The following is a 24,837-nucleotide window of genomic DNA, read 5'->3' as shown; positions in this document are numbered from 1 at the left end:
CTAATTGTAACAATGACAAAAACACATCCTAAGTTACTTTTTTTCCAGGTTCAGATTCAGATCTGTTTGTCACATGCAAATGTACAGTATACAATCACAGAGAAATGTCAGAAATGTGCTCAAAGTTACAGATAATTACAATACACAAATTACACAAGAAATATAATCTATATAATGTGAAACTAAAAGATAAGGTGCTGGTGTGGATATATTATGTATGCTGTAAATATACATGCATAAATAACCCCAGGATGGGGGGCATGGATGTATTTTGTACATGCTATATTTATAGCTAATATTTATGATATTTATGGATTTAGCGAAGTGATACCTATAGTTAAAAGTCCCAAAGCTGTTAGACTGAATATCAGCACTCATGGAATGCCTCTTGTTCAATCAAATTGTTTGGTCGGAACTAGCTGTTGTATAAATGTTCAATAAAGGCTATCCTTGTAATGATGAAGCAAAGTTTATTCATATAATGTTCAATGTTTGGTTTCTGTATAATGATCCTCAAAGGCTCCACTACATACACTATATGGACAAAAGTATTGGGACACCTGCAGTACACATTACAGCTACAGGAACTTTTATGACATCCCATTCTAAATTCATAGGCATTAATATGGAGTTGGTTCCCCCTTTGCAGCTATAACAGCTTCCACTCTTCTGGGAAGACTTTCTACAAGATTTTTGAGTCTGTCTGTGGGAATTTTTGCCCATTCATCCAGAAGAGAATTTGTGAGGTCAGAGTGATGCTGGACGAGAGGGCCTAGCTCGCAATCTCTGTTGTAGTTCATCCCAAAGGTGTTCGATGGGGTTGAGGTCAGGGCTCTGTGCGGGCCAGTCGTTCTTCCACACCAACCGCACACAACCATGCCTTTATGGACCTTGCTTTGTGCACTGGGGCACAAAGAACAAGACATTTGAACCCCTCCAATAAAAATTACAGTGCAATTATTTAATTTTAAGCAAATTTGTTTATTAAACTGCATCTACATAGAACCTTTGTTGTTCACACCTAGTGCAAGGGTTACACAAATACGTTTCTATATATTCAAATACAGTATCAGCTGAACTACCCCAAATGTGCCAAACAAGTCTCAGTTTAAAGTGCCTTCCTCTCAGCAGTCTGTTTCATCATAAGTAGTTAAGTTTAACAAGGCAATACATGTAATTACTTCTGCTTGATGATAATGACAATGATGAGCTCTTTATTTGGTAATGCTTATTCAAGGTTAAGTGCTTGTGTGACTCAGCTCTAGTTTATCAGCGGGTTCCTGAAGTTTTTCCCGGCAAAGCGAGCCTTGTCTCCTAACTCTTCTTCAATTCTGTGAGTGATGGAAAGAGATTGAAAAAGTGAGTTAAGCAGGCTTTGGCGAGAGGGTTAGGGTTTAGAATTCAGACACTTTTTTCTTTTCTTTTTACACAATTGAGCATTTGCAACTGAACGGGCTTGAATCTATTGCAAAGATGGTTAAGATTTAAGATGGTGACAATGAAAATACACAATGAATACCAGACTGGCCTACACGTAAAATCAATACAGTATCACGGAACAAAAATATTGCGATGTATTGCTGTGTCGATTTTATTGCACAATCCTAAATTGGAGTACTGCCCAAAGGAGCACGTTACACACTCGCACAGCCTGACGTAGATACTCTGTGGGATACACTTGTCTTGAGTATGAACTGGAGAATGTGTAAAGAGAAAGATCCAGACACGGTACTCAATGACAAGTTTCACTTATGTAGGCCTGTGCCTGACATAGCCGAGTTAGTTAGAAACTTTTATCCCACCAGGCTGAATTATTATTGGTTAAGATGTTAAGTTAATAAAAAAATATTTAATCATGTGTTATTTCCCCTTTCTGACATTGACAACCTCAACATCTGACGAACATCAAAAGCATTTGATTAGAGCTATATTTGACAAAAAACAAAATTGCCTTAAACCATGATAGGATTTCTGACTGCCTTAATTTCAAGATGTGCAACTGCAGTGTAGACATACACCACTAAGTATGATACAGTCACTTTGACTTATTTTTTGAAGAAAATCACCTGAGAAGTTGGTTGTACTTCGCCAGACGCTCAGAGCGGCAAGGTGCGCCAGTCTTGATCTGGAAATACCAAAAGTTGATGTTACCGATACAGAAATAGTAACAGGCTTGCTGCTCTGTTCATTGATCTCAGTCTTACCTGTCCAGTGCATAAGCCCACCACCAAATCAGCGATGAACGTGTCCTCTGTCTCCCCTGAACGATGGCTAACCATCACTCCCCAGCCACTGGACTGGGCCATCTTACACCTGAAAGGAATTCACTGAGGATTAGAAACGTGGCAATGTTTTGTTTTCAGTAGACAAAAGCTCAAACATTTGAGTATGACAAAACCAGACCTGTGCCGAATACTTGTCTATGCTTGATTGTTAGTTTGGCACAATGGAACCAATGGGTTGCTTCCAAAAATCTCAACCCCCACCCACCTGACAGACATCTGGACAGACAAACAGAGTAAAACTTACGCCTGAATTGACTCGGTAATGGAGCCAATCTGATTGACCTTCAGCAGGAGACAGTTGCAGGCCTTGTCCTCCACGGCTTTAGCGATGCGTTTGGGATTGGTCACTGTGAGATCATCTCCAACAACCTGGATGTCCGTGCTGCCAGTGAAGCTGGACCATGCCGCCCAGTCGTCCTGGTCAAAGGGGTCCTCAATGGATACAACTGAGAAACAATGAAAACATATGAAGTCAAAGCTTAGTCATTTATTTCAATAGCCAACTTTCAAAAGAGTTCAAAGCAATGTGTGGCATATAAATAAATATAATTAAATGATGTATATAAATTATAATGAGGGTACGTCTCCACTAATATGTAAAGGAACAGGTAAAAAGAGAGTGGAGGAGGGACACCTGGGTAATCCTTGACAAAGCTCTTGTAAAGGTCAGCCAGCTCATCTGGTGTGATGTATCGGCTTGGGTCATCAGGGGACTTGAAATCCAAATCATATTTGCCATCACGGTAGAATTCAGAGGCTGCCACATCCATGCCAATTACAATCTCATCTGTGTATCCTGCTTTGGCAATGGCCTCTTTCAGCAGCTCCAGAGCTGGGGAAACACATATTTCAAGAATGGAATATGGATGTGTGCATTCAAAGATTATAGGCATTATAATTGGTATTGTGAAGTGGACTAACACAGTGTAATTCAGTTGCATTTCACAACTGCCTGACTTGATCGTTTCTCTCTCATACCTTCCTGGTTCTCAAGGATGTTCGGAGCAAAGCCACCCTCGTCACCCACATTGGTGGCATCCTGGCCATACTTCTTCTTGATGACATTCTTGAGATTGTGGTAGACCTCAGCTCCAATGCGCATGGCGTCCTTAAAGGTACTAGCACCCACGGGCAGGATCATGAACTCCTGCATTGCAAGCTTGTTACCTGCATGAGATCCTCCATTGATCACGTTGAAGGCCTGGAACAGAAGAAAACCCAACAGAGGAAATGTAACTTCAGACGATCAGATCACAAGTGGACAGCGAGACGCATCGTCGTTTACACCTGTATCTATCATGCGTCTCCAAATGTGTCCAGCTGACCACTTGTGTTCATATAGTAACCATAGTAGCTCACTCATTCCTGCGTGCGTGCCTGTCACACAGCTGTTTCATGTACAAATCAATAAGTCAGTCAACAGTCAGTTTGACTTCAAGCATTTTTTTATTTTTTTTTAAGTGCACATGAAATCAACCGAAGATGTTTGAAGAACTAATGTACATAATAGGACTATTCCAGGTGTTTCGATTGATAGGAGAAGTCATTTGCAACTTGCAAAAGAGTGCAGGATAAGGTGAAAAAGGAGAAATATTCTCCTGCATTGATGACATGTTTTCCTGTGACATGTGGTCAAATGCGTCCCAGACCACCTTGGCAAGTGGTTTGAGTAAACTAGAGCAGATTCAACTTGGCGCTCGGGTGAGAACAAGGTCATATGAGTCTCTCAGGTGCTCCTGGGGTTTGGGAGGGAAACTTCAATGCAAAAACAGCAGGTCTCCAGGGACTCAAAACCAGAAGGCGAGGAAGGTAGGAGAAAAAAGCCTTAGACCAGTGCGGTCGAAACATGTTGGTTTTTAAGATTTTTAGCCCAAGATGACTGAATAAAGGCTTTTTTCTCCTACCTTCCTCGCCTTCTGTTTTTGAGTGCCTGGGGACCTGCTGTTTTTGCATTGTGGTTTGAGTAAACGTTTCACAATGTGTTTTGGCGGTCGTTTACACTTGTATTTAGCACTGCTCACAAAACACATTTTAAAACCAAGTCTAAACAGTAAATAAGTAATCAAATTTAAAATTCTAGAGCCTATGTTGCTTAATCAACCATGACTGAATTTAAGGCCTTACCGGCACAGGCAAGATAACCTCTGGGTTCCCAGCAAGGTCAGCAATATGGCGATACAGGGAGACTCCTTTCTCTGCTGCACCAGCCTTGCACACAGCCAGGGACACACCCAGAATAGCATTCGCTCCCAACTTGGCTGATGGGGGTTAACAAGTTAATAAAAGACAAAATTGAAGTACATAGGACCGTAACACTTCCAAATTGTTCTGTACCTGTGCATGTAATAAGGAATAAATGTAATGATCCTGATAACCACATCAAACAAAACTGGCTGTTGTAATATGAAACATGACTTACACTTGTTCTCAGTGCCATCCATATCCAGCATCATCTGGTCGATTTTCACTTGGTCGACCACAGAAACATTCTGAGATGGAGAAGATGGTAAGGGGAGGTGGGAGGGAACAGATTACATCTGAAGCCACTGTCACATATTCTAAATGAGAAACTAGAAATAACACACCAACATGTAAACTAGAAATACAGCCTTGGGGTTGTATGCCTCTGCCAACAAGTCAAGTTGCAGTTTACATCCATGTCTGTCCAGAAAGTCTTTATAGAACATGTATAATTAATGTGATTAGATGATTTTCTCAGCTGTAATGGTAAGCAAAACATTATGCTCATGTCAAATTGAAGTTGACCTTTAAACTTTGGATATACAATCTCTTCATTATTTTATCTTATTAGACATTTGTATGAAATGTTATCATAATAAACGTAGGAATTCTTGATTTATGGCCAAGACCACCAAAATCTAATCAGCTCGTCTTCAAGTCCAAGTGGACGTTAAGGACAAATTTGAAGAAATTCCCTCAAGGCATTCCTGAGATATCACGTTCCAGAGAATCAGACAGACATGAGGTCACAGTGACCTTGGGACGGACGTGAAGTCACAGTGACCTTGGGACGGGCGTGAGGTCACAGTGACCTTGACCACCAAAATCGAATCAGTTTATCCTCGAGTCCAAGTGGACTTTTAGGCCAAATCTGAAGAAATTCCCTCAAGCCATTCCTGAGATATCACGTTCACCAGAATGGGATAGACGTGAGGTCACAATGACCTTGGGACGGACGTGAAGTCACAGTGATCTGCACCTTTGACCACCAAAATCTTATCAGTTCGTCCTTGAGTCCTAATGGACGTTTTGGCCAAATTTGAAGAAATTCCCTCAAGGCATTCCTGAGATACAAAAATAATACAACTTTACCTGACCAACGAGTGCAGGTGCAATAATTGAATTTATGTGCTCCACTGCTTTTGAGACACCTGCGAGGACAAAAAACATTACTGGGCAAGAAATTAAGAGACACTTACAGGGCATAAAGTGAAATACATATTGAATCATGCAAATTCCAACTCAAGTCTGTATAAACATAAACCAAGATTTCATTTATGAACATTCATGCTGTAAGTATTCAATGTTGTGTTAAAATTCCTAGTTTAAATTCAAGGGTTGTTGCAATCCACATGCTGCACTAATTTAGCTCATTCCTTACTCAACCGGCACAACATACCTGGCAGACCATAAAAAGCATTCCATTGTTACAGTATGTACAGTATACATTATTACCTGAAGGTGACAAAACCTTACTAGCTTACAAAGCCTTTTTGAAACCTGACAGGGGATAGGGAGATAGCAAGAAAAAGACAATAAGGAAGGGAAGAGAGAGTAAAGATAGCAGCTAGCCTCCCAAAGTTTTCACATTGAACAGTGAACCCAGAGACCCCCATTATCAATCAGATTGAGAGGTCTGAACTACACGTTCCTACACGTAGCCTCGTGAGATCCTCACATTCTGTTTCTCTCGCAAATCAGTCTGGGTACTCTCTATAGAGATCCGTTTGTGCGAGATCAGAAAACGATCTTGTCAATCAGTGTTGGTTCTGAGGAATTTGAAATACAAAAAGCTATACTGAACAGGTTTAGATTGTGATGACGGGAGGAGCAGTTAAAGTTAGCGTGTGATAGATAATTCATCCAGTCACCTGCCCTTTTCAAAACAGTTTCCAACGGAGAGTTCCCAGATTGTTATGCAAAGCAAATCATCTGGTGCGTCAGGTTAACACGTATACTCATTTAATTTCATTTCAAACCTTTATTTTGACTCGTAAAAGCACTGAGGTTTCCCTCATTTTCAGGGTTGACGAGTTCACAATACACAAACAAAATCCTACTATACAGGTGCATCTCAGAAAATGTGAATATTGTGGAAAGTGCATTATTTTCTGTGATTTAATAAAAAAAACTTTCATATATTATAGAATCATTACACATGTAGTGAAATATTTCAAGGCTGATTGCCTCCATGCCACGCTCCACGTTAATGCAGTAATTTGTGCAAAAGGAGCCCCCAAGTATTGAGTGTATAAATGTATGTGTTTGTGTAATGGATCTAGAATACATGAAAGTTTCACTGTTTGAATTAAATTAGAAAGAAAATAATGGACTTTTTCACAATATTCTAATTTTCTGAGATGCACTTGAGCATTACATTTTATATCCCAGACCTACTCTTTATTACTAAACCAGGAGGGATATACAAACCTTTCCCAAGATAGCGTGACTTGTCATTGTCCCTCAGCTCCAGGGCCTCATAGATGCCGGTAGAGGCACCGCTGGGTACAGCTGCTCTGAACAGCCCTGAGAGACAGAGATATGAGTGATACAAGAATTCAATTAATACAGTGAAAATTATCAATTGGAAATAACTCGCCTACAACTAATTCGCTATTTGTATGGGAAAACATTACCCTGCCTGATATGGTATATGGAGAATATGGATGAACATGTGTTTTTCTGTGTAGCCTACATTTCCTGCGTACAATGTTATGCCAATAGCACATACCTTTGTCAGTGTAGAGATCAACCTCGACGGTGGGGTTTCCACGGGAATCAAAGATCTCCCTGGCATGGATCCTGAGGATGGACATGGTGTAGGATCTGGGGAATAGAGAGTCCTGTCAACCCTATACTGTACCAGATAGTCTGTGCTTTCAACAAGAAAACCTGATTGTGTAGAGTAGGCTACTCAGTCGACATCATAATTTATTTGAGTCAATACCAAATCAAGGCAAGGCAAGGCAAGTTTATTTATATAGCACATTTCAGCCACAGGGCAATTCAAGGTGCTTTACATGAGACAACATCAGCCTCAATACAACCAAGAGACAACATCAGCCTCAATACAACCAATTAATGTTCAAGGACAGATAGCTATCTCTAACTTTAAGTTGGATCTGAGGAGTGATTAACGTCGTTACCCATCTGAGTTGCTTTGACTGTGGTTAAATAATTGATTTTGATTAACACTAGCTTCCCAGCGGCTTAAGTTAACTTAGTCCAACGTGACTCTGACCTACAAGCTTCGTTTAGCTAGCAACTAATTGGATTATGACCCGTCAGCTGTTCTGATCAGGTTAATAAACATGACATGGCACATACAGTGCAGGTCAACATTTCTCTGATTCCGTTTCATTTTGTATACTGGCTTTCGCTCAGTGACCCTTTCCCCTAATCAGTGCACCGATGACGTTAAGTGCACGTACGTCAGACAGAGCAGACATAAGTAACTAACTTAGTTGAAGATCAATAAAACACCATAAAACTCGAGGTCAACTCCTAGACGCGCCTTCATGAAGCAATGTTATGATACATCTAAAAAAAATGTCTCAGGTGAATCCTGTCACTTACCTTGAAAGCTAGGAGAACAGTGAAGGTGAGAGGAAGGGCAGATCCAGCGCCTGTTGTCTGGAAAGCTGTGCAACACTGTGAAGTTTGAACCACCCTAGCCTTCTTCTTCTTTGGGGTTTATGGCGGATCGCAACCAGCTTAGAAGTGCATACCGCCACCTACTGTACAAGAGTGTGTGATATCATGTCATATCTTAGATCCTATCCTTTTCAAGAGCCCCGTGACACCCAAGAATGTGAAAAGTGCCTCTATTATAGGGTTTATTATAGGGTTATCACACATAGTGGAAATTGTTCCCTGCATTTAATCCATCCCAAGCCGTCCTCCAGGAGCAGCCAGGAACAGTGGGTAGCCATCATTCCTGGCACCCGGAGACCAAGTCCAAGTGCTCAGTCCAGGTCTTGGTCAGGGACCTCTGTTGGGTTCTTAGGGAAGGAAACCCTTGCAAACACGGGGAGAACATGCAAACTCCAGGAGACCTTCTTGCTGTGAGGTGACAGTACAAGGTACTGCGCCACCATGCCACACGTGAGCGATTTGGTATTTCAGTGTCTTGCTCAAGGGCTTCGGCACACTCCGGAAGTTGTTGTGGTGGTGGTGGTGGTGGTGGTGGTGGTGGTGGTGGTGGTGGTGGTGGTGGTGGTGGTGGTGGTGACCCGGAAGCGGCTCTTCTTTTTCTACGGTAGCCTCCAAACTCAGTCAAGACCTCCCAAAGTTCAAGCGGAAGTTTACAAACGTATGTACTGCAAGTGAAAATAGTTCTTTGCTAAATGATAAATAAAAACCGAAAATAGGGCATGTGAATATGTTCACGAATACGCCAACGTGTCCGTATTTCACACTAAAATCATCGTCATTGTCATCATGCAGTCATTATTTAGGAATGGAGAATGGTGCGGTTCATTGACCATTTATAAACAATTGTGGGCGTTAATTAGGGTTTGACCAAGACGCATGCTCACATGCGCCAAGTTTAGGGTTGATTGTGATTTATAATGGGAAACTGGCATTGAACTGAAGTCGATGTAGGACGTGATATGCTCTCGCTCTCTCTCTCTCTCTCTCTCTCTCTCTCTCGTGTAAATAACCACTAGTTCAAAGGTTGTTGTTTCACCTAGTGAAGGCATGGGTTGAAGGGGACTTTGAAAACGGTAACACGCAGATAGCAGGAGGAGTCTCAATTGAATCTGATTGGGCCAGAGAGGAGGAGGATCTTCTGTCGCCTACGTCCGCTGAGTCAGACCAGGGTGAAATTGATTTTTAATTGATAATCTAATATTATTGGTATTATACAATAATGTATCGATCCTATTCATTCAGATACAGGCTATAAATCAAATGCCATTCTTACAAAGACAAAACAATTATCATCACTCACTGATTCCTTACCCCCGTATTGAGGATGCATAACCAAAAACAAAAGGGGTGGATTAAAGGAGTAGTAAAGGGAAAAATCATGTTTAGCCCTGTTTTAAGGTTAAGGTTTTAAGGTTACTTAAATATTGTTATTGTTTATGTTGCGAGGCTACCTAGTTTGCGGAGGTTTACACACGTATGTGCTGTGACGCAATAGTTCTATGCTAAATAATTAAAAAGCCCTTTCCAGATGAACTAGAATCTTACTTTATGGCGAATTTTATGTCAGAACGCCAACTAACACCTCGGTGAGTTTCTTGTCTTTGAAATTGAGAGTTTAACATGTTTTTTGAATGATTTTTCAAGGTGCCCACCCACATCCATTGTATGACCAAAACGGTGGTAGAGCAATTATCAGACTTTCTCAAAAGTGCTAGTTTTGTCAACGTTTTGATCTGAACCATTGTATATGATCATAAGTAACCATAAAACAGGGATAAACATGCATTTTCCCTTTACTACTCCTTTAAAACAGGGCTAAACATGATTTTTCCCTTTACTACTCCTTTAAGGGTGAAGGAGGGGGGGTGAGACAGATTAAAAGGGACCTATGGCTTTTCTCCAATAGACCCACATTATAACATCATTATCATCTACTTTAGTCAGAAATAGTTACAACAACAAACATAGCCTAATGATAATTACTAGGCCTACTATGGGTTCTTAGTAGCCTATATCATACAATAAAATCACAACCATCCTCACTGTTTAGTGTTGTGGCTGGCCAATTCCTTTGGTAAATTATAGCCACTGTCGAGCTTTTAACACACCTTTATCATAGATCCAGGCAGATGAACATTATTCTAAGACTCATATTAAGGGAAGATGGTTTGTTCTCAAATACAGCTAGGACCTCATTGTCCCTCTATTCAATTAAACTGTATTGCACAGTTCCAGATAAATAAAAAGAAACATATAGGCATACTTTCCCCCTTCCCTTGGTGCAGCACACGCCAATTAGGCTCGGCATACAGGTGTAGCTTAACTAACAATCAGTGATGATTGTCAATCAAAATCAGTTAGAGCCTATCAGTAATATGTCGGTGCTCCAGCAGGTGCGCAGTGGCTGCTCTATAATGTCTATAATGACTTGCTTTTTGTTTTAATGCTTTTAATTTGTCCTGCCTTTTGTTTTAAATGTCTTTAATGTCTTGCTTTTTGTTTTAATGCTTTTAATGTCTCATGTAAAGCACCTTGAATTGCCCTGTGGCTGAAATGTGCTATATAAATAAACTTGCCTTGCCTTGCCCTATCTTTGCCAGCAGGTGTCAGTAGCGAACAAAGCATTAATGAGGCTTCGAGTAAATGGATCTTTTTGCGATATAATGTTCCTAAAAGGCTCGGTGTTTCAGAAAGTAGGTACTAGTAGTAGTACTAGTAGTACTAGTACCTAGTATTGGGACGTACTACAGCCCTTTTTGCGATTAGGAACGCAGCGTCTTGCCTTTGGTAGCAAAACCGGAAATGCCCAGAAGGCTGGTCCAAAAAAAGCAACCCTCGGTCGCCATTTTCAAAACGCTGAAGCTTTATTGCGCCGTGTAAAAAACACAGTTGTTCATCGATGGGGTTTAAATAAAGAGCCGGATCATTTGAATAACAGTCAAGGTAAAGAAAGCGAGGAGCTGTTTGTTACATTTAAGCTGTCTTGAAAATAAACATTTCATCTTTTACCCATGGACATTTTCGTGACCTTATTCCACTGTCCTCTAGACTTGCTCCTGTGCTAACGTTAGCTAAGATTTATCCAGCTAGAACTATGTAGCTAGCTAGCTAGATGACTAGAACTGTAATGTTCTTGCCATTTTCATTTTACCAAAGTTAGTGATTCTTGAACTCTTCACGTGACTCAGGGCTAAGCTTCAAAAGCCCAACAAGGCACTTAGTGTTCATAATACTAGACACCAGTCTTCTGTCTATTTATAACATGACCTCTGCAGAGAAAACGCATACAATGTCAAAGGTGTTCTTGGGCAAGACACTGAATCCCAAATTGCTCCCAATGAGCAGGCTAGTGCTCATTGGGAGCAATGACAGCTGGTTGCCATTTGTGTGTGAATGGGTGTCAGGGCATAAGTCCATTTACCATACAATGCAGCTCAATGCTTGTCTCATTTCCCCTCAAATTCCTTTACAGACATAGACATGGAGCTACCCAACTACAGCAGACAGCTGATGCAGCAGCTCCGTGCCCTGAGGAAGGAGGGACAGTTCTGTGACTGCACCATCCTGGTGGGGGACAGTCCCCACCAAGCCCACAAACTGGTTCTGGCCGCCTCCAGTCTACTCTTCAGGTGTTTGAGTTTTGTTGTTGTTGTTGTTTTGGATGGGATCAATTCACCTTTCGATTCATTTCAGTTGAATGGGGCATTAGAATTTGACCTCACCTTGCTCCGAATGAAGTTTAGTACCTACAACCCTAGGCATTACAGAGATAAAATCGACATAACTTATTACAGTAATATAATTATTCCTAATTATTACACTAATATAACATTATGCCTAGCGCAGCTAATGCACTCTTACACATGCCCAGTAGTACAACACCACCTATACTAACCAACTAGAACCCTAACCCCTGCCTCTCCCAGGTCTCTCCTGGAGGGATCCGACAGCATCTCCATCGACACAGCCGTGGTCTCAACCCAGGAGTTCTCCTGCCTGCTGGACATGGTGTACACTGGGAAGCTGCCCCCGGGGAAACACAACTTCACCCGCATCATTGCAGCAGCGGACAGCCTGCAGATGTTCGATGTGGCCGTGGGCTGTAAGAACATCCTCACCAGCCTGATGAAGCAGTCCACCACCACTACCTCCATCACCACCCAAACACAGATCAAGCTCCAGAGTCAGGGGGCTGAGCTGACGACCTCCCCCGAGAAAGTGGCTTCTAGCCTGGGGAAGGATGATGTCAGAACTGGAGTTCATGTGGAGAGAGAGATGGAGAAGGTGGATGAAGGTGGGGGCTCAGAGGGTGGAGTGGACAAGGAGGACCCACAGGATGAGATGATGGAGAAAGAAGATGATGATGGTTTGCCCTGTAAACGAGCTCATCTACAGCTCCTAGAATGCACAGGTGGGTTTCAATCAGGGGATCAATTCCATTCACCTTCATTTATACTACAAATGAAAAAAACAAGATACTGTTCACCTTTTACACTGTCTTTTCTACTTTGTCATGGCTAGATGAGTCTGGAGGAGCAAAGTCCCAAACTAGTGTATCTCCAGCTGAGAAGACCAGCTCCACTGTGCCTGTAGAAGAGGGCATAGAGCCCAGTGTGTCTGCTGAAGATGGGAATGGATCCAGCCTCCTTCTGGATCATTCCTCTGAGCTGACAGAGCTGCTCACTGAGGTCCCCTGCATCACAGAGCTGCTGGCCCAGGCAGCAAACACCAGTTTGGCGGAACAGGAGAGAAAGGTACAGTACACACACACACAAACACACACACACACACACACACACACACACACACACACACACACACACACACAACCCGATAAATAACAGGACGATTTCTGTCAATTGTCTCTGCAAGGTGGTGTGTGAGTGTTGCAAAGGCGGAGAGCCAGGCCTGGCGATACAGAGGCTAATGGACAGAGTCAGGGAGGGGATCGTGAGTGAGGGGGTTCTGCTCAAACTGCTCCACGTTGTCCATGAGACGGCCAGCTCTCCTTCACCACGCCTCCTCCGACTGCTGGAGGAGATAGAGACCGAGGAGGGGGGCGCCATGGACACTGGAGGTAACCCTACAGTAGGTGCATGTTGTGGCCAATGGGATTGTCTGTGTTTGTATGTGTGATCCATTCATCCATCAGTCTTCCATCTGCTTCTTGTATCTGTCTTTTCAACATATTGAAAGTCTTGTCAATCAGTCTATCTTGCCATGACCTCCAGGCTTAGATGCTGAGGAGCACGAGGACCAACCCCAGTCTTCCGGTAACGCAGATGACAAAATCAACGATGAAGAGGAGGGCAATGAGAAAGAAGAAGGGCAGGAAAACAAAGAGGAAGCAGTAGAAGAAGGAGACAGAAAAACCCGGGCCAGAGCGAAGCAAACCCCTTCCTCCCAGCCTTACTCCTGTCGCTGGTGCTCTAAAGCGTTTGCCTACAGGTGTCGTCTGGTGGCGCACGACAAGAGCTGCTCTCTGAACCAGGAGGTCAAGCAGCAGTGCCCTCAGTGCCCAGAGGTGCTGCCCACGTTGCGGGCACTGCATCGCCACCGTACCCAGATTCACCTCGAGACTGCTCGCGTCAAGAGGAAGGTGGCGTGTGACCTGTGTGGTCGAACCTTTGCCCACCCCTCAGGTGAGAGATGGCAAGGAGCTGGTTCTGGTCCTGTGCCAGTTTACTAGTTTTGGGGAATTTGTATTATTAGCGCCCCATGGCTAGGTCAAAAGTATTTAAAATCACTTTTGAATGATTTGAGTATTTGCTGCCTGAAGTGTCAGGTGTGCACGCTTTGCATTTTTGGGACTAGCCCATTACTTATCCATTTCTTAAATGATTTCAAATAGTATTACGAACCCAAGTCGGTGGAGCTCTACCCGGTACCGTTATAAACTATGAACTCCAACAACTGAGCAGGTCATCATGTTATTGGACAATTTCTTTACTGATAAGAATTTTAGGTATGCTTTATGATACTTTTTAAATTCTATATTGCATTGTATTCTATCATATTCAGGAATGCTGTACCACAAGCGTACAGAGCACTTTGAAGAGAAGCCGTTTGCGTGTGAGGAGTGTGGGGCCAAGTTTGCAGCCAATTCCTCTCTGAAAAACCACATGCGTCTGCATACAGGGGAAAAACCCTACCATTGCAAACACTGTGCTATGAGCTTCAGTGTGGCTGCGGCGCTAGCTTACCACACCAAGAAGAAACACTCTGAGGGTAGGTGAAGACGTAAACAAGCGTTTTACACACACACACGCACACACACACTGAGGATGTCTCCTCAAAACCCACTTCCCCTTAAAGTCGCACTGAAATGAAAAAAGCATTCTGTCCCATTTTGGTTCACATAATTAGTCATAGTGTTCACCTATTCAACGTTGTATGACAATTTTTTATATCAAAGTATATAAAGTCTTACTTCCTGGAAAACGGTAGGTCACGTTCAATGACGACAACAGTACCTTAGATTTTAGGCCAATAATCTCACGACATCCACCCGTCAATCAACGCTATCCTTCTATCGAATCTGTCTAAAGTTCTTAAAACCCGTCCACTTGTCAATGTTCCAATCAAATTCCTCTAAACATATGTCCCACCCTCATAGCTTGTTTGCGTCGGAAATACGTCAAACTACGGAAGTTAGATGATCTCAAACATCCGTTTCAGTGCGACTTTAATGTGTGTCAAATGTATACATACTGTGTGTGTGTGTGTGTGTGTGTGTCTTCCTAGGTAAGATGTATTCGTGTCAGTACTGCGAGGTTGTCTTTGCCCAGTCCATCGAGCTGACCCGTCACGTCCGAACACACACGGGGGACAAACCCTACGTGTGCCGTGAGTGTGGGAAAGGCTTCAGTCAGGCCAACGGGCTGTCTGTCCACCTCCAGACCTTTCACAGTGAGTACTACACCTGTCTGTCCACCTCCAGACCTTTCACAGTGAGTACTACACCTGTCTGTCCACCTCCAGACCTTTCACAGTGAGTACTACACGTGACATTACACACCGAGGACCTGGACCATGTTCCAAAAACATCATCGTGGTCCAATTCCATATCAATTGAAATCGGATCAATTGCTAGCTTGTGGTTTATTTCTTAATGGATGGCAATATCTTCAAAGCCCGCTCCTTTCCTTCTCACTCTCATTTTCTGGCCCCCGGGTGATTACTGTTTTTTTGCTTCCCTCTGGAATATGTAGGGGTGGGTCGTATGCCCACCTCCCTTGTTCTCTGTAAAGCGCATTGTGTTGCCTCTGGGTATGAAATGCGCTATACAAATAAAGCTTTGATTGATTGATTTTCTCTTTCTATATCTTTAGTAAATCTCTCTCATTCTCCCCCCTCTTGCTCCCTTCATCTCAGACATCACAGAGCCCCATGACTGTCACAAGTGTCGTCTAAGTTTCTCCTCGCTGGAGGACCACAGGAAGCACATACAGGAGTGCCACCCCAAAGAGTTCCACCAGTGCCCCCTGTGTCAGAAGACCTTCAGTAGCGCCGCCCTGCTGGACAAACACAAGGCCAGCCACACAGGCAGAAAGCCCTTCAGCTGCAAACTCTGCAATAAGTCCTACCAGGTTATAATAACATTTTATGTATGGGAGAAACTAATCTAATGTGAATATAATTGTGATATTGGACATGGGGTTACACGTATACTCTTAAACCTCTTCTGTGGCTCTTGATGAAGTGACTACGAGAGATGTTTGTGTTAAGGAGACACACACACTCACACTCTCACCTCTCCACTCACTTGCTCATCACAGCAACTGTCAGGTCTGTGGTACCACAACCGGACGACCCACCCAGAAGTGTTTGCGAGTCAGAGCCACAAGCAGCTCAAGACCCTGGTCCAGTGCAGCGCCTGCCTCCGATTCTTCCCCAGCACCAGCAGCCTGGCCAAGCACCAGAGGGCCGAACACCCAGGTGAGGATCGCCCCGTTTAGTTAGGGCTTTTTAGAAAATGTTATAACCATCTGTGGAAAAAATGCGTAATAGCTTTCTTCACCAATGTGTTCATATATAGGTGTCTACTAACACCTCTCAATTTATTCCAACCCAGAAAGGTCCAGGCTTCAAGTTTTCTGTTTTCAGATCTCATTAGTTCGAATATAAAGTCTGACAAGAGTCTAATTTGTGTTAGTCTAATTTAGTGTGTTAATTTATCCCCCTGCATGCTTGTGTAGATGTAACTATATTAACTAGAGCAATCAATTCAGCCCAATGTAACTCTAATCTGTTCCATTGATTGAGTGAGAAGTATAAACAAGACTTCAGATACTTATTATTTAAGGCTTGATGTTGGCCTGCTGGGTTCTTTTTTTACATTTTGGATTTTCTTCTTTTTCATTCCAACAGGCATCATTGATGTGGATGACCAGGTGATTGGGAATACAGACCTGCCTCCGGGTAAGAGCAGTCCTGCCATACTAAGATCACACACACTGTACTCTCATACAGTAATCATCATGGATCATCCGTGTATGTACAGCATGTTTTCCTATGTGTCTTTGTGATTGTGTGTGCACCTATATCCCTGTGTGTGTTCCTCTCAACCCTCATCTATATCTCCAGACTCCAGGACGGTGAGATGCCTGTACTGCCCTGCTCTGTTCCCCAGCGAGGAGGAGATGCAGGAGCACATCACCAGCGAACACGTCATCCAGGAGAGGGAAGCATTCGGCTGCTCTCTCTGCCCCCTGGTCTGCACCTCCCAGCTGGAGCTCCAGGAGCACCTCCTCTCCTGCCACATAGGGGTGCTAGAGCAGGGGGAGGAGGGAGGGGAGGGGGCCTCCACATCCCAGACGGCAAGGCTTATAAATAGATCACAGACCTTTTTAAATGCTCCAAAAAATGTGTCCTTGCCTTGAGCTACGTTAACATTCTTGCTTGCCACTGCGTTGCTCTAACCATGCAAGTGATTTTTTTTCAAGAAGGGATGCATTGTAAGGGGGCTCTTGGATAAAAATTCTGATCCAGTAGTTGAAGCTAACTGAAAGTGATTTGTCTAAGTTCTGTTGTTTTAATGTCTTGTCACCAGACAGAGGACCAGGACAACCGGGAAGAGCAAGTGATCTCCTTGGACCAATCACAGCTGGGCGGGTCTCAGCAGCAGGTGTACGTCACCCTGGGAGACGGGGATGAAGGTCAATCCTCCTCGGAGGTCGTGGCGGTCAATATGGAGGACCTACTCAACGGAACAGTTACCTTTATCTGCAGGGATGGTCAATGACTCCTGAACTATGACCCCTAACCTTTGCCTGAAGCTCTCCTACCTCTCTGCTGTCTTTATTTATCTCTGAAGTAACGCCAGTGGATTGTGTACCTCTACACAGCTTATTATTATAAATATTAATATTATTAATATATTTTTTTTTTTTACAAATGATCAAGTCAAAGGAAGAGAATGCAAACAAATCCACAAATTGTGCTTTAAGCACATACAGTATTGTCACATGCAAAATGTAAGAAAATTAAGCACCAGAGAGGTTAACATCTACCGGTATCATTTCAGCCATCATTGTACTTCTAGTATCAAGTATTTCTGAAGCTAAGGAGTTCTGTGAATGGGTGTCAACAATAAACCACAATGATCTTTTCATTGTGCAACATGTGCTTTATGAGTTTTGATACTGCAAACTAAATTGAGATACAGAATTCACTAGGTGCAGTCAGAGAGCAAATAATTGGTATGCTGTAGGTATTCTCAGATTACTTTAGCAAACTCAAAATTTCACTGTATGATGATAGCCTCACCTTATTTTTTATGTATCATTGTATCCAAACTTAGCACTAAGTCTTTGACACAAGATTCAAGATTTCTTTACACATACATTACATGTGACAAATACAGTTACAGTGAAATGTTGCTGCCTGCTCCAAGATTATAGCGATTAATATAATGCTCAATACAGATAAACTCCAATACTTAAATTACAAATTTACAAATAACTCTAAATATACCACAGCAGGGTCACCGCCACCCACGGTACACCATGACTAGGACTAGCCAATCACCAGTCACAAATACTCAGCTCATTCAATAAACACACAGGAGTTCATAGGTCACAGTCCTGAGTAGTAGCGTTTAATTTATGAGATGCTCATTCAACAACAGTAAGGATATAAACATTTGAACATAAACATTGTATTATACATATAATTGCAGGTCAAGTATAGCCACACACACGTATCAAGGAAAGCTGTATTAGTGTATTAAATGACAAACTTATAGAGTTTCATCACATCAGCAGCATGATTATTTCTTTGCACCTAAAAAGGTAATCTGTCAGATGCCAGGGCCTCCCAAATCCCTGACACAGACATCAATAATTAAGATAAATAAAACCTGTCAATCATAAAAATGCCATGGTTTTTTAAAGGATTTAGGGCCAAATCCACAAAAGGATTGCATGGCTTTTGCAGCGGCAAAACCTGTGGAAATGACACAAAAAAAATAGCATCCAATCCATGATATTGCGAACTGCACCAATGAGCAAATAGCTTCACAGCTGTACCAGTCTCATTTTAATGTATGCAAATTAGGTAATTCCCTGCACAATTGCCCCAAATAAGCCTTGCGTCTGATCCACAAAGACCATGAGCTAAATGCCACACACGGTTAGAGAGGTGCAAATACCGCTTTTGAAAGGCTGGTATTAATTGCAGCAGTCAGCACACTGTCTCCTTCTGTCTGTCCTCAGAACTTGAGGTTCGATATTGAATTGATATGGGATGATATTAAGGGCGAAACATACATAGAGTAATACATAAGAGCCAGCTGTGATGCAATGCAACAAGCAGAACTGATAATTTTCTGAAAAAAAGTGGAGTCTGTTGTTTTCATTATGAACCAATCTATGTCCTGAAATATTGAGAACTGCACTAACGCTCTATGATATGCATTCCAAAATACGATTTCTCTCAGCTGGGTAAAGATTCTTGATTGCAGTTTGGCTGCATGTCTGCACCTCGTTAGTGAGGACATTCAGCTCTCGGTCTGAACATGTATATGTGTGCTTTCTCTCGGCCATTATCGTGGATATTGTGTTCTTGGCACAAAGCCAATATTTACCACATGACTAATTGCAATCATGGGTGTAAATTGCACACAGGTGGCAAATTTGTGGGCGTGTTTGCCGGGCATATCATTAGAGCAAAATCTTTTGTGGATATTGTGATAAACTGGAGCAGATTGCCATTACAATTGCAATTGCTGTGCTAAATATTGAGCTATTAGCAGGAGCAATCCATTCTTTGTGGATTTGGGCCTTAGTATTTAAGTATAACTACTAGTACCACAGGGATGACATATAAAACCTGAAAATGGAAACAATAGGTAGGTTTTATTGGAAAATGTCACCCCTCATCTTCCTGGGAACATAACATTTATTTTGTCTTAACCTTTACTTATCGAAATTTTATAATGACAAATAATAGAATGGTCCAAACCGTCAAAATAAACTATGACCATTTCGGCATACATATTACTTACTGAGAGATAGAGAAAGGAGCCTAGGCATTGAGCTGGTACAGTAGGTCTATACATCCAATAGGTCTTTGTGCGAGAGGGATTTCTGACAGTTTAAAAATAGACCTGGGTAAGGACACGTCCTCCCTGGGAGAAGTTAATACCTTACAGTGTTAAGGACGGACACACACACACACACAAACATTGTCTCCTATTGATGGCAGAGGACAAGACACCATACTGTAGAACTCAGGTGGAAAAAAAAAACATGAGGTAAAAAAGTGGAGAAGGAAAGAGAAGGGTTGGTATCAGAGGAGCCAGAAAGTCCAGAGTAGTTACTAGTAGCTCTGGGAAACGGGACACTCACCCACCAAAGATGTTGTAAAAATGTAATATGTGGTTTATGCACAGCCACTGCATTATGCCTGTAGGCACTGAGAAGAAAGTTGAGAAGCTATAGATGTTTGATGACCTCTAGCGAGTGCCAGCCGCTTGTTTCTGTAGTGACGTCAAGTGACGAGTGAGTCCTACCTTCAATTACGATAACTGTTACAGTAATTAAAAGAACACTCTGCAATGTGACGTCAGCAGACACATAACGGACAGACAAGATATACAAAGAAAACGAGAAAAAGAAACCAAAGAAAAGGTATTGGTAAAATCTGTTCCCTGCACAGATAGAAAACATTACAATAGAACTAAAGTGCCTTTGGGGAAATCGTCTCCACAATGTGTCCCACAGACTTTTTTTTTGCTGGATAGAAATGTGCAAATTTGGCGTCCGGAGAGACTAATGGATCAGAGGAGTCAACTTCAGCCTCAGTTCGATGTGCGCCAGTGCAGGTTATCTTTCAATGGTCTCTTAGGGCAGGTAAGCCATACAAGTTTAGCAGGATCCCACAAGTGCCACACCCAAATATTTGTGGCGGTCCAAACTTCAGTTCACTAGGTGTGCTATACCTGTATTGCGTGTAGGTGTGACGGTTCAGGCTGTGGGTGCAACATGTAGTGTGTGATATGTGTTTGTTTTCATGTCAGCGGGTCATCTTACATGAGTGGAAATGTGAGAATAGTGTGTATGTGCATGTATGATTGTGTGTATCCATCTCCTTGAATCCCCATTTTCACATTCTCCTACCCACCCCCTCTAGGCAGTGATCTTCTTGCGGGGCAGGTAGGCATTAGTGATCTGGTTCATCACCACCAGTGCTGGAAACAGTGGCAGCAGAACAAAGGCATACCACACCACCCCTTTAACCGTGGCCTGGAACCAATCAGAAAAGACCGCCGCGACCACGGTGACCATCGACAGCAGGTACACCACCAACCCGCAGGTGGCGTGGTAGAGCTTGAGCCTGGGGGGCGACGCCACCCTCAGGACTTTGGGGAAGAGCAGACAGATGCCGCAGGCAGCTTGGAGCAGGGTGGCAGCCAGGGTGCCCACCCCCAGGAAGCTGTGCCAGGTGGCCAGATGGAGGAGCTGGGAAACGTTCTTGCTTGCGACCATGAAACCCAATCCGGTGGTGGCGGCTACGAGGACCAGGGCTTGGAGGAACCAGTGCAGGCGGACTTTGCCCTTGCGAGACTTGAAGCAGAACGGGTTCCCCTCAGCTGAGAAGAGGAGGATGCCTTCAGTCATGCAGAGGCAGTACTGAGGGGAGGAGAGGAGAGGTTATTCAACTCTGATGCCTGGACAGTTTTGTGTGTGTATTTCATAGATGTCTCTGTCTAAGCACAGGTTGAGGTAAGCGATGGAGAAGCCACTAGGATTGAGGTCAACGGGGTCCATGAATTTACTGTTTTTTTGCTTCCCTCTGGAATATGTAGAGAGTGGGTCGTATGCCCACCTCCCTTGTTCTCTGTAAAGCGCATTGTGTTGCCTCTGGGTATGAAATGCGCTATACAAATAAAGCTTTGATTGATTGATTGATTGATGAACACTCTACAACCAACACACAGAGGCTAGCACTGAGAAACAAAGGCCTTGTTGTGCATTGTTGGTGTGAGTGACTTTGTATGAGAGAGACACGGGGAGAGAGGGAGAAAGATGAGGAATCATGCTTTACTGATAAATGTATAGTTATAAACAGTTCTCAGCTGTTATAAATGGCTCATATTTCTACTAGAATGTCATTGTTGAACGCACTACTAACTATGAACAGCTTTTTGGAGAGAACAGCTTTTTGGAGAAAATGTCTTAACGTTCCCGTGTATAGGACCTACTGAGTTGGTTGTAATAGTATATCTCCCAATTAGATCATCAGCCCTAGAGCACCAGGTGAACCCGTCTGTTATACCACTGTTCCAGCCTGCTGTATCTATTATTTACAACGGAGAGAAGGAGACGGCAGTTAGAAGGTATGGGGGTGGGGGGCTGGGGTAGAGAGAGAGAGGATATGCATATATAATTCATGCCTTGCCCAGGAGCTGGCAACAGAGCATGGGATGTACACACGGTGAAGACGGTCATCTCTGTGTAGCTCATGTGCTCATGTCTGAATGACTATCAGACATGTTTCATCTGGGTGGTGATTACATCTGGACAAGCGCTCCCTATCAAGCTGTAGAGGGGGGTCTGGTTATGATTTGAGGGCTCAGACACACAGGGTGTTTCGATAGTAGGGTAGAAATACTAAGTCGTGATTGAGGTCTGAGCAAAAAAAAAGTAAAAACTTAAGCGAGGAGTTTTCTGATACTAATAGCTTGTCATATTGTGTGCGTGTGAGAGAGAGACACATTTTCATCAGTCAGCTGGTCACAGTCACACTGTACACTTACTGCAAAAGACATACAGACTGGATGCCAGGAAAAGAGACCTGCAATATAAAAGAAACAAATTACTATTGTTGTATGCTACTATAAGAAAACTACAACAAATAGTTAAGTAGCCTATGTGAAGCATAATGCTATTGAGTAAATGTATCGTTTGTGCAAGAAAATACGTTTTCCACTCACTCATGAAACATTTCTATACCTGCTTCTACGAATTCTTCTGATATAGCCTACTAGGTCTTGGTGATAATGCCTAGTTGATATGTTGAGGTGTGGCAGTAGCCTACAGAACCGGAGCAAAAACCAGAACAGTTTGTGGCTCCTTACAAAGGATTGCACTGAGCAGAAACCATGGGCTTGTTGAACACAGCCTGAAAGCCTGCTTTAACCATCCATTACATTACATTACATTACATTACAGTCATTTAGCAGACGCTTTTGTCCAAAGCGACTAACAATAATTGCATTTAACGTAGGAAGAGCCAATGTAGCCTACTACTACTTGCCAGAACTCACAAGTGCATCTTCTCTCTAAAACAAGTGACTAAGAGCATAATCTAGTGCTGAAGGCAAAGTGCAAGAATCACAATCTAAAGTACAGTGCAATATAATATAATACAATAAGTGCTTAGGAGGGAGGATTGTTGTAGTACTTCCCTGCTGGGAAAAAACATCTAAACCCAGCTTAAAATGTAGAGCTAAGCTGGTTACCAGCTCAAGATGGATTTTCCAGTAGGGATGTTTATTCTTCAAGGATAGCATGGCAGTATAGGATTTATTTCTAACTCACTTGTTCCAGGACGGGACAGTATTGAGATCAGGACGGTCAGACCCAGGGAGATGACATGCGCGGCGATGACTGCGACCCTCCTCATCCACACATAGAGCCAGTACTCGCTCATCCCCAGCCCCTCGCCCACCGGGCTGTACTCCACATCAGCAGGCATCGACTCTCCTCTGGTTACCTTGAGTGGATGCAGACTAACTTTGCAGTTGAAAACCTTGGATCGGTTATTGTGAGACAGTGCTGCAGATGCATGCCCATTATAACCTTAATGAATGAATCCTCTTCGCCAGTCTGTATCTTTAAATCCCGTTTCCTTCCGAGATGATCAAACGCGTTCTCTTGAACCGAACCCACAAATGAGCCCAACTCCATCCACTGGGTTTTATTGGAGCATATGCATCCAACAGAGAACGAATCTCGCAATGTCAGGTAGAATAGTCACTTTCATCCTGCGGGAAATGATACCCCACGGTTTCCAGTAGATCAGGTTGTTGAATTCACTTCCTGGATCGGACATCGAGGCGTGCTTGGAAAAAATAGCAACGTCACAAGCTCTCCTCTTTTTCAGATTAGAGACAACCAGACATATCTCCAGCATCACCGACCGGAGAACATAATCTACGACGTGCATTAACAGTGTCTGGCGTACACAGTGGCATTACTGATAACACGTATCTTCCCCATAAAAGTGTGCCCATTAAAAACCATTCAATGCATTCCAGCAGACGGCGCTACACCCATGGCTGCACCGGTGAGCCTGCCATTCACCTGCAGACTATTACTGACCCTGCAGTCAAGAGCCATGATTCATGATCTGAGATAGTAACCAGAACAGTTATGGAATTTAGGACAAAAAACCTTAAAAGTTAAAAGTTGTTCTTTTCTTATTTATTCTTGAATTCTATTTATTTGAATTGTAGTATTTTCTACTAATTGTAGTATTTTCTGCATTATTGTATACATTGTATGTATTGTACTGTATGTTTTAGTTGAGGACTCTTGGAGGACTAGCCGATGGCTAAAAGAGATCCTAATAAACAAACAATAAACAAACAAATCAAAAACTAATTGTAACCCAAGACAAGAGTTATGTATAAAATTACATTACGGTCATTTAGCTGACGCTTTTATCCAAAGTGACTTATAATAATTGCATTTAACGTAGGAAAAGTCAATGTACTACATACAAGTGCATCTCCTTTCCAAAACAAGTGACTAAGAGCATAATCTAGTGCTGAAGGTAAAGTGCAAGAAAGCAATCTAAAAATACAATAGGTGCTTAAGAGGGACAATCGTGGTAGTACTCCTTGAAGAGATGAGTTTTGAGCCTGCTGTGAGGAGGGAAAGCATCCTCATACAAGAGATGCGTTGATGAGGTGGGTTAGGAAGGGAAGGAGTTCAGACGCAACAGACTGAAGGAGAGTGGAGGGGACAGGGTCTAGGGAGCACGTGGTGGGGGGGCTAGATGTAACAAAGTTGAGGGCCCTGTTGAGGGAGAGGGGAGAAAAGTGGGACATGGAGAGGAGGGGGGAGCAGAGAGGGTGGGGAGGTGAGGTTTATGCGTGGCGCGTCAACTAGGGGGTGGGGAGGGGAAAGGATCTGTTAGAATTTCTTGT

At 42.9% G+C, this 24,837-nt stretch overlaps 3 protein-coding genes across 3 annotated transcripts; 1 reads left to right on the top strand and 2 right to left on the bottom strand.

Moving 5' to 3' along the window:
• Positions 1-957: 957 nt before the first annotated feature.
• Positions 958-8,238, bottom strand: eno1b (enolase 1b, (alpha)). The gene is made up of 12 exons (XM_084440613.1): positions 8,103-8,238; positions 7,258-7,352; positions 6,957-7,052; positions 5,619-5,677; positions 4,705-4,774; positions 4,410-4,543; positions 3,264-3,486; positions 2,920-3,117; positions 2,530-2,731; positions 2,205-2,313; positions 2,067-2,125; positions 958-1,331 (listed from the first exon to the last, which is right to left on the bottom strand). Exons 2-12 carry the CDS (start codon positions 7,340-7,342, stop codon positions 1,262-1,264), a joined length of 1,305 nt encoding a protein of 434 aa, XP_084296739.1. The 5' UTR covers positions 7,343-7,352; positions 8,103-8,238; the 3' UTR covers positions 958-1,261.
• An 85-nt stretch (positions 8,239-8,323) lies between these two features.
• Positions 8,324-17,807, top strand: zbtb40 (zinc finger and BTB domain containing 40). Its single transcript, XM_084440955.1, has 13 exons — positions 8,324-8,838; positions 11,653-11,809; positions 12,107-12,591; positions 12,702-12,934; positions 13,053-13,257; positions 13,412-13,822; positions 14,202-14,408; positions 14,925-15,089; positions 15,555-15,769; positions 15,959-16,118; positions 16,551-16,601; positions 16,767-16,999; positions 17,233-17,807. The coding sequence occupies exons 1-13, from the start codon at positions 8,622-8,624 to the stop codon at positions 17,422-17,424; spliced, it is 2,931 nt and encodes a 976-aa protein (XP_084297081.1). The 5' UTR covers positions 8,324-8,621; the 3' UTR covers positions 17,425-17,807.
• A 3,002-nt stretch (positions 17,808-20,809) lies between these two features.
• On the bottom strand, positions 20,810-23,381 carry cyb561d1 (cytochrome b561 family, member D1; the record flags this gene model as incomplete). The annotated part of the gene is made up of 3 exons (XM_084440619.1): positions 20,810-21,313; positions 22,441-22,478; positions 23,225-23,381. The coding sequence occupies 3 exons, from the start codon at positions 23,379-23,381 to the stop codon at positions 20,810-20,812; spliced, it is 699 nt and encodes a 232-aa protein (XP_084296745.1).
• Positions 23,382-24,837: the final 1,456 nt, after the last annotated feature.

This window comes from Borostomias antarcticus (genome assembly GCF_949987555.1).
Source record: "Borostomias antarcticus genome assembly, chromosome: 7".
Taxonomy (NCBI): domain Eukaryota; kingdom Metazoa; phylum Chordata; class Actinopteri; order Stomiiformes; family Stomiidae; genus Borostomias; species Borostomias antarcticus.
This window is presented reverse-complemented; position numbering and strand designations above follow the sequence as displayed.

What these genes read in the sequence shown, in the direction of transcription:
- eno1b (XM_084440613.1), bottom strand. Translation starts at nt 7,342, where the DNA reads ATGTCCATCCTCAGGATCCATGCCAGGGAGATCTTTGATTCCCGTGGA. An exon ending in CATCCTTGAGAACCAGGAAG is followed by an intron (nt 3,118 to 3,263) that starts GTATGAGAGAGA and finishes GTGTTTCCCCAG; the next exon opens with CTCTGGAGCTGCTGAAAGAG. An exon ending in TGGGCTTATGCACTGGACAG is followed by an intron (nt 2,126 to 2,204) that starts GTAAGACTGAGA and finishes TGGTATTTCCAG; the next exon opens with ATCAAGACTGGCGCACCTTG.
- zbtb40 (XM_084440955.1), top strand. Translation starts at nt 8,622, where the DNA reads ATGCCACACGTGAGCGATTTGGTATTTCAGTGTCTTGCTCAAGGGCTT. An exon ending in CAAGAAGAAACACTCTGAGG is followed by an intron (nt 14,409 to 14,924) that starts GTAGGTGAAGAC and finishes GTGTCTTCCTAG; the next exon opens with GTAAGATGTATTCGTGTCAG. An exon ending in GGGCCTCCACATCCCAGACG is followed by an intron (nt 17,000 to 17,232) that starts GCAAGGCTTATA and finishes TCTTGTCACCAG; the next exon opens with ACAGAGGACCAGGACAACCG.